We start from the raw sequence: 9,284 nt of genomic DNA on the forward strand, positions 1-9,284 counted from the left end.
GCACAGGCTCTGGATGCACAGGCTCAGCGGCCATGGCTCACGGGCCCAGCCGCTCCACGGCATGTGGGATCTTCTCAGACCGGGGCACGAACCCGCGTCCCCTGCATCGGCAGGCGGACTCTCAACCACTGCACCACCAGGGAAGCCCCATAACCCCCTTTTTAAAAAGTTATTTTAATAAGTGACGTATAATCTCTGGTCCCACTTAGAATTGTACAGTACCATGGATTTCCTGGCCTGGCTGTACATTAGAATCAACTGAGGAGCTTTTCAAAAAACCCACTGATTCCTTGGCTCCATCCCTGACTTATTGATTTCCAGGAAGATTCTGCAAATATGTATTTTTAATAGCCAGCTTAGCATCTAGTTCTGACTAGATGGAGTTTAATTAAAACCGCAGGGTATTAGTGTACAATGAGTTTTGGTGACATTTTCTAGAGGATTTCACTTTAGTAGCTATGATTATTGAAGCTTATACTAAAAAGTCTTTTTAACTCAGACAGACTTTTTCTGCAGCCTGTTAAGCCCTTAACTGTGTGCTAGGTACTAGGGAGCATTATATAGAGATGAATCACAGACAGTGCTCTTAAGGAGCATGCATCCTCTGATAAGGCAGTAGAATGAGTGTAACTAGTCATAATAGATGGTAGAAAATAATAGGTTCATAAGAGAGGTAGAAAACATTTTTGGCAAAGACAGAGTAGTCATTCATACCCTGAGAAGAAGGTAAAAGTAAAGTCCAGTTCTTAAAGAGAATATACAGAGAGGGAGTGGAACCCTGGACATCCCAGTTATCTGCAATGGGCTGTAAAGAAATCAAAAATTGAAGGCGATCCTATTATAAGCCAGAAGGCAATAGCCAAACTGGTAAGAGGCCCGCGGTGGTCAGGAAAAAATCCACATTGTCAGAGTCAGGAAAAAATCCACATTGTCCAAAGCCAGTGGTTCTTAATAGAGCTCTAGAGTTCTTAACAGAGCTTTCCAATTGCAGTATTGAAAATTTTGTAGTATTTTAAACAAAAATATATTAGCAGGGACTTCCCTGGTGTCACAGTGGTTAAGAATCCGCCTGCCAATGCAGGGGACACGGGTTCGAGCCCTGGTCCAGGAACATCCCATGTGCCACGGAGCAACTAAGCCCATGCACCACAAATACTGAGCCTGCTTTCTAGACCCCGCAAACCACAACTACTGAGCCCGTAAGCCACAACTACTGAAGCCTACACGCCTAGAGCCTGTGCTCCACAACAAGAGAAGCCACCACAATGAGAAGCCTACACACCACAATGAAGAGTAGCCCCCACTCGCCGCAACTAGAGAAAGCTGGCGCGCAGCAACAAAGGACCAATGCAGCCATAAATAAATAAATAGTTCAGTTTAAATAAAAAAGCAAAGTTTCTATACTACTTGTGTAATTTAAAAAAATAAACAACTGCATACCTAAAGAATGCAAACTTCAGTTTTTGGTTTTTTTCTTCTAAGCTCTGGAAAGGATATTCAAATAGTCCAAATTAAATCCCTCACGTTGTACATAAAGGAAGCTAGAATTAAGACATGTTTGGTCACTGATCACAGGGCACAGAACCAAAGCGAGAATCTCAGGCTCCTGACTCACCAGTACATGTTACGACATTCTTAGCAGGTTGAGATCAATCTCTTTTTCCTGTTGCTTGCTGGTTATTAAGAGGAATTTCTTGAGGTTAGAGACTGTATTGTATTCATTGTATGCTTACTGGACATAGTAAGTAATACACAGAATAGGAAATAAGCAGTAGACATGTGTTGCATGAAAGGATGGATGGATGGGTTTGGCTTTTGTATTAGACCTGGAAGGAAGGCTAGGATTTAGCTCTGTGGAAATTCTGGTCATTAGGTGTACACGTAAGCTGTTGGATTTGTTGAGTATCGGACACCTAAAGGGAAATAGAAAATAATGTAGAAAGCTAGGTTGGGGCCACATTATAGAAACAATTGAATGCCAAGCTAAGGATTTTGGATTTTATTATCCAGTCAGCTGAAAAGTTTTGAGCAGAGAAATAACACACACACAGGGGAGTGGGGAGACCAGGGGAGGTGGGGAAGAGTTAGAAAGAGGAGGAGAAATTAATTATTTTGACAATTCACTTGAGGTGTCATTAAAGCTTGATTGAAGATGCCGGCTCACGGAATGGAAATGTGATTATAGATATAGAAAACAGTTAGAACTTGATTACTGATGAAGTATGTAGTTCAAGGGATAGAGTACTCAAAGATGAGGCTGAGGTTCCAGGTGTCATATTTGCCTGTATATTTTGGAAGGTGGTGATGTCATTAACACATACAGTGGTGTTAAATGATGCATTTGTGGTACTGGTGCCACATCTAGGTAGAAATGTTGAATAGGCTATTGGAAACGTGCTGCTAAACTTCAGAAGAGGTGACAGGTCCAGAAATTTATATGAGTCATTTGAGTAGAAAGCGTCATTGAGGATTGCCAGGAAGAGGCAAAAGCCAAGGACACATCCTTAGGGGAAATTTCTACATTTAGAGGGGATAGGAGAAGAGCCAGAGAAGGAAATTTGGTCATAGACAAAGTGAAACCTTAGAATAGTACAAGGAGAAGGGAGTAGGGAAAGTACATATTGGAGGGAAGCATCTGAATTACAGACTTCCTTTGATAAAAAGTTTTACACATTTTGCATTATAAGCTAATAGGTAAAATGATGTAAGTTAGTGAAAGGCATTACATTTGCAGAAAACCTGCATTTTTATATCAGTATGTATTATAAACAATAGATGTTTAGCATTAAAGACTGTTTTGCTGGGCACAGAGGTTGAAGAAGTCTTTCATTTTTTAAACTTGAATTTGAGAGAATATTGATTTTTTTTTTTAACATCTTTATTGGGGTATAATTGCTTTACAATGGTGTGTTAGTTTCTGCTTTATAACAGAGTGAGTCAGTTATACATATATATATGTTCCCATATCTCTTCCCTCTTTGTCTCCCTCCCTCCCACCCTCCCTATCCCACCCCTCCAGACAGCCACAAAGAACCGAGCCGGTTTCCCTGTGCCATGCGGCTGCTTCCCACTGGCTATCTACCTTACGTTTGTTAGTATATATATGTCCATGTCTCTCTCTCGCCCTAACACACCTCACCCTTCCCCCTCCCCATATCCTCAAGTCTGTTCTCCAGTAGGTCTCTGTCTTTATTCCTGTTTTACCCCTAGGTTCTTCATAACATTTTTTTTTCTTAAATTCCATATATATGTGTTAGCATACGGTATTTGTCCTTCTCTTTCTGACTTACTTCACTCCGTATGACAGACTCTAGATCTATCCACCTCATTACAAATAGCTCAATTTCGTTTCTTTTTATGGCTGAGTAATATTCCATTGTATATATGTGCCACATCTTCTTTATCCATTCATCCGACGGCGGGCACTTAGGTTGTTTCCATCTCCGGGCTATTGTAAATAGAGCTGCAATGAACATTTTGGTACATGACTCTTTCTGAATTCTGGTTTCCTCAGGGTATATACCTAGTAGTGGGATTGCTGGGTCATATGGTAGTTCTATTTGTAGTTTTTTAAGGAACCTCCATACTGTTCTCCATAGTGGCTGAACCAATTCACATTCCCACCAGCAGTGCAAGAGTGTTCCCTTTTCTCCACACCCTCTCCAGCATTTATTGTTTCTAGATTTTTTGATGATGGCCATTCTGACTGGTGTGAGATGATATCTCATTGTAGTTTTGATTTGCATTTCTCTAATGATTAATGATGTTGAGCATTCTTTCATGTGTTTGTTGGCAGTCTGTATATCTTCTTTGGAGAAATGTCTATTTAGGTCTTCTGCCCATTTTTGGATTGGGTTGTTTATTTTTTTGTTATTGAGCTGCATGAGCTGCCTGTAAATTTTAGAGATTAATCCTTTGTCAGTTGATTCATTTGCAAATATTTTCTCCCATTCTGAGGGCTGTCTTTTGGTCTTGTTTATGGTTTCCTTTGCTGTGCAAAAGCTTTGAAGTTTCATTAGGTCCCATTTGTTTATTTTTGTTTTTATCTCCATTACTCTAGGAGATGGGTCAAGAAGGATCTTGCTGTGATTTATGTCATAGAGTGTTCTGCCTATGTTTTCCTCTAAGAGTTTGATAGTTTCTGGCCTTACATTTAGGTCTTTAATCCATTTTGAGCTTATTTTTGTGTATGGTGTTAGGGAGTGATCTAATCTCATACTTTTACATGTACCTATCCAATTTTCCCAGCACCACTTATTGAAGAGGCTGTCCTTTCTCCACTGTATATTCCTGCCACCTTTATCAAAGATAAGGTGACCATATGTGCATGGGTTTATCTCTGGGCTTTCTATCCTATTCCATTGATCTATCTTTCTGTTTTTGTGCCAGTACCATACTGTCTTGATTACTGTAGCTTTGTAGTATAGTCTGAAGTCAGGCAGCCTGATTCCTCCAGCTCCATTTTTTGTTCTCAAGATTGCTTTGGCTATTCGGGGTCTTTTGTGTTTCCATACAAATTGTGAAATTTTTTGTTCTAGTTCTGTGAAAAATGCCAGTGGTAGTTTGATAGGGATTGCATTGAATCTATAGATTGCTTTGGGAAGTAGAGTCATTTTCACAATGTTGATTCTTCCAATCCAAGAACATGGTATATCTCTCCATCTGTTTGTATCATCTTTAATTTCTTTCATCAGTGTCTTATAATTTTCTGCATACAGGTCTTTTGTCTCCTTAGGTAGGTTTATTCCTAGATATTTTATTCTTTTTGTTGCAATGGTAAATGGGAGTGTTTTCTTGATTTCACTTTCAGATTTTTCATCATTAGTATATAGGAATGCCAGAGATTTCTGTGCATTAATTTTGTATCCTGCTACTTTACCAAATTCATTGATTAGCTCTAGTAGTTTTCTGGTAGCATCTTTAGGATTCTCTATGTATAGTATCATGTCATCTGCAAACAGTGACAGCTTTACTTCTTCTTTTCCGATTTGGATTCCTTTTATTTCCTTTTCTTCTCTGATTGCTGTGGCTAAAACTTCCAAAACTATGTTGAATAAGAGTGGTGAGAGTGGGCAACCTTGTCTTGTTCCTGACCTTAGTGGAAATGCTTTCAGTTTTTCGCCATTGAGGATGATGTTGGCTGTGGGCTTGTCATATACGGCCTTTATTATATTGAGGAAAGTTCCCTCTACACCTACTTTCTGCAGGGTTTTTATCATAAATGGGTGTTGAATTTTGTCAAAAGCTTTCTCTGCATCTATTGAGATGATCATATGGTTTTTCTCCTTCAATTTGTTAATATGGTTAATCACATTGATAGATTTGCGTATATTGAAGAATCCTTGCATTCCTGGAATAAACCCCACTTGATCATGGTGTATGATCCTTTTAATGTGCTGTTGGATTCTGTTTGCTAGTATTTTGTTGAGGATTTTTGCATCTATGTTCATCAGTGATATTGGCCTGTAGTTTTCTTTCTTTGTGACATCCTTGTCTGGTTTTGGTATCAAGGTGATGGTGGCCTCGTAGAATGAGTTTGGGAGTGTTCCTCCCTCTGCTATATTTTGGAAGAGTTTGAGAAGAATAGGTGTTAGCTCTTCTCTAAATGTTTGATAGAATTCGCCTGTGAAGCCATCTGGTCCTGGGCTTTTGTTTGTTGGAAGATTTTTAATCACAGTTTCAATTTCAGTGTTTGTGATTGGTCTGTTCATATTTTCTATTTCTTCCTGATTCAGTCTTGGCAGTTTGTGCATTTCTAAGAATTTGTCCATTTCTTCCAGATTGTCCATTTTATTGGCATAGAGTTGCTTGTAGTAATCCCTCATGATTTTTTGTATTTCTGCAGTGTCAGTTGTTACTTCTCCTTTTTCATTTCTGATTCTATTGATTTGAGTCTTCTCCCTTATTTTCTTGATGAGTCTGGCTAATGGTTTATCAATTTTGTTAATCTTCTCAAAGAACCAGCTTTTAGTTTTATTGATCTTTGCTATTGTTTCCTTCATTTCTTTTTCATTTATTTCTGATCTGATTTTTATGATTTCTTTCCTTCTGCTAACTCTGGGGTTTTTTTGTTCTTCTTTCTCTAATTGCTTGAGGTGCAAGGTTAGGTTGTTTATTCGAGATGTTTCCTGCTTCTTAAGGTGGGCTTGTATTGCTATAAACTTCCCTCTTAGAACTGCTTTTGCTGCATCCCATAGGTTTTGGGTCGTTGTATCTCCATTGTCATTTGTTTCTAGGTATTTTTTAATTTCCTCTTTGATTTCTTCAGTGATCACTTCGTTACTAAGTAGTGTATTGTTTAGCCTCCATGTGTTTGTATTTTTTACTGCTCTTTTCCTATAATTGATATCTAATCTCATGGCGTTGTGGTCGGAAAAGATACTTGATATAATTTCAATTTTCTTAAATTTACCAAGGCTTGATTTGTGACCCAAGATATGATCTATCCTGGAGAATGTTCCATGAGCACTTGAGAAAAATGTGTATTCTGTTGTTTTTGGATGGAGTGTCCTATAAATATCAATTAAGTCCATCCTGTTTAATGTATCATTTAAAGCTTGTGTTTCCTTATTTATTTTCATTTTGGATGATCTGTCCATTGGTGAAAGTGGGGTGTTGAAGTCCCCTACTATGAATGTGTTACTGTCGATTTCCCCTTTTATGGCTGCTAGTTTTTGCCTTATGTATTGAGGTGCTCCTATGTTGGGTGCATAAATATTTACAATTGTTATATCTTCTTCTTGGATCGATCCCTTAATCATTATGTAGTGTCCTTCTTTGTCTCTTCTGATAGTCCTTATTTTAAAGTCTATTTTGTCTGATATGAGAATTGCTACTCCAGCTTTCTTTTGGTTTCCATTTGCATGGAATATCTTTTTCCATCCCCTTACTTTCAGTCTGTATGTGTCTCTAGGTCTGAAGTGGGTCTCTTGTAGACAGCATATATATGGGTCTTGTTTTTGTATCCATTCAGCCAATCTGTGTCTTTTGGTGGGAGCATTTAGTCCATTTACATTTAAGGTAATTATCGATATGTATGTTCCTATTCCCATTTTCTAAATTGTTTTGGGTTCGTTATTATAGGACTTTTCCTTCTCTTGTGTTTTTGTCTAGAGAAGTTCCTTTAGCATTTGTTGTAAAGCTGGTTTGGTGGTGCTGAACTCTCTCAGCTTTTGCTTGTCTGTAAAGGTTTTAATTTCTCCATCAAATCTGAATGAGATCCTTGCTGGGTAGAGTAATCTTGGTTGCAGGTTTTTCTCCTTCATCACTTTCAGTATGTCCTGCCACTCCCTTCTGGCTTGTAGAGTTTCTGCTGAGAGATCAGCTGTTAACCTTATGGGGATTCCCTTGTGTGTTATTTGTTGTTTTTCCCTTGCTGCTTTTAATATGCTTTCTTTGTATTTAGTTTTTGACAGTTTGATTAATATGTGTCTTGGCGTATTTCTCCTTGAATTTATCCTGTATGGGACTCTCTGTGCTTCCTGGACTTGATTAACGATTTCCTTTCCCATATTAGGGAAGTTTTCAACTATAATCTCTTCAAATATTTTCTCAGTCCCTTTCTTTTTCTCTTCTTCTTCTGGAACCCCTATAATTCGAATGTTGGTGCGTTTAATGTTGTCCCAGAGGTCTCTGAGACTGTCCTCAGTTCTTTTCATTCTTTTTTCTTTATTCTGCTCTGCAGTAGTTATTTCCACTATTTTATCTTCCAGGTCACTTATCCGTTCTTCTGCCTCATTTATTCTGCTATTGATCCCATCTAGAGTATTTTTCATTTCATTTATTGTGTTGTTCATCATTGTCTGTTTCATCTTTATTTCTTCTAGGTCCTTGTTAACTGCTTCTTGCATTTTGTCCATTCTATTTCCAAGATTTTGGATCATCTTTACTATCATTATTCTGAACTCTTTTTCAGGTAGACTGCCTATTTCCTCTTCATTTGTTAGGTCTGGTGGGTTTTTATCCTGCTCCTTCATCTGCTGTGTGTTTTTCTGTCTTCTCATTTTGCTTATCTTACTGTGATTGGGTTCACCTTTTTGCAGGCTGCAAGTTCGTAGCTCCCGTTGTTTTTGATGTCTGTCTCCAGTGGCTAAGGTTGGTTCAGTGCGTTGTGTAGGCTTCCTGGTGCCGGTCGGCGCCGATCCTCTGTGCGGGAATCTCTCCGCTTTGCCCTCCGCACCCCCGTTGCTGTGCTCTCCTCCGCGGCGCCGAAGCTCCCCGCTCCGCCTCCCGCAATCTCTGCCCGCGAAGGGGCTTCCGAGTGTGTGGAGACCTTTCCTCCTTCACAGCTCCCTCCCACTGGTGCAGGTGCCGTCCCTATTCTATTGTCTCTGTTTTTAATTAATTTTTTCTTTCGCCGTACCCAGATACGTGGGGAGTTTCTTGCCTTTTGGGAGGTCTGAGGTCTTCTGCCAGCGTTCAGTAGGTGTTCTGTAGGAGTTGTTCCACATGTAGTTGTATTTCTGGTGTATTTGTGGGGAGGAAGGTGATATCCGCATCTTACTCCTCCGCCGTCTTTCCACCGCCCCCGAGAATATTGATTTTGATCAAGTAGTCTTGAAAGCCTTGAAGTTTAAAAAGAAAAGGAATTTTCATTTTTTTTGTTGTATGGGAGTAACATCTACAATAACTGAATAAATTCTGAATAGTGACGTTTTACCATACTTGAATATCTATCTGCCTTCAAAACTTTATTTTCTCAGCGGTATTCATAAGTATTCTATTAGGGGTAAAAATATCCAATATGTACTGTTGGTTTTTCCCTAAGTAATTTTTTGTTTTTAATCTTTCAGGATCTGACTGGCATAGAATCTATGGATCAATGTCGCCATACCTTGGAACAGCATAACTGGAACATAGAGGTATAATAGGATTCATTCATTATATTTCTTTTTCCCTGGTCTGATAACAAATCTCAAAAACACGTGTTTTTTTTGTTTGTTTCTTTGTTTTTTTTATGAATGTCTGAAAATTTTTTGTGAAAGGTAACGAGCTGTACCTTTTCTGCAAAGTCCCTCCTTTTGCAATCCATGTTAAGTTTTGAGATTTAGCCATTTGGATACATTTTAGCTCGGTTCATTCATCCTGTGTAGCAGGTCTCCTCTATGAGTATACCATTAAAAAACCCCACTGCCCTGTTAAGGCTTTTCCTTTCTCTACTGTCTTGCTATCACAAAGGAGCCTGCAGTCGCCACGCAGGGGTGTCTTGGACGCCTGCTTCTGGGTGGAATTGCCAGTGGACGGCAGGTGGCCCGTGTTTTTTTCACAGCCGGAATTTTTTCCGA

At 39.1% G+C, this 9,284-nt stretch overlaps 1 protein-coding gene across 1 annotated transcript in view; it reads left to right on the forward strand.

Annotated features, from left to right (window-relative positions):
* FAF2 (Fas associated factor family member 2) overlaps positions 1-9,284 on the forward strand; it is a 63,453-nt gene that overhangs the window by 29,890 nt on the left and 24,279 nt on the right. Inside the window, exon 2 of the mRNA XM_007463071.1 lies at positions 8,793-8,861. Within this exon, the coding sequence (XP_007463133.1) occupies positions 8,793-8,861 (69 nt within the window). The remainder of the gene's footprint in view (positions 1-8,792; positions 8,862-9,284) is intronic.

This window comes from Lipotes vexillifer, unplaced genomic scaffold, assembly GCF_000442215.2.
Source record: "Lipotes vexillifer unplaced genomic scaffold, Lipotes_vexillifer_v1.1 scaffold514, whole genome shotgun sequence".
NCBI lineage: Eukaryota > Metazoa > Chordata > Mammalia > Artiodactyla > Lipotidae > Lipotes > Lipotes vexillifer.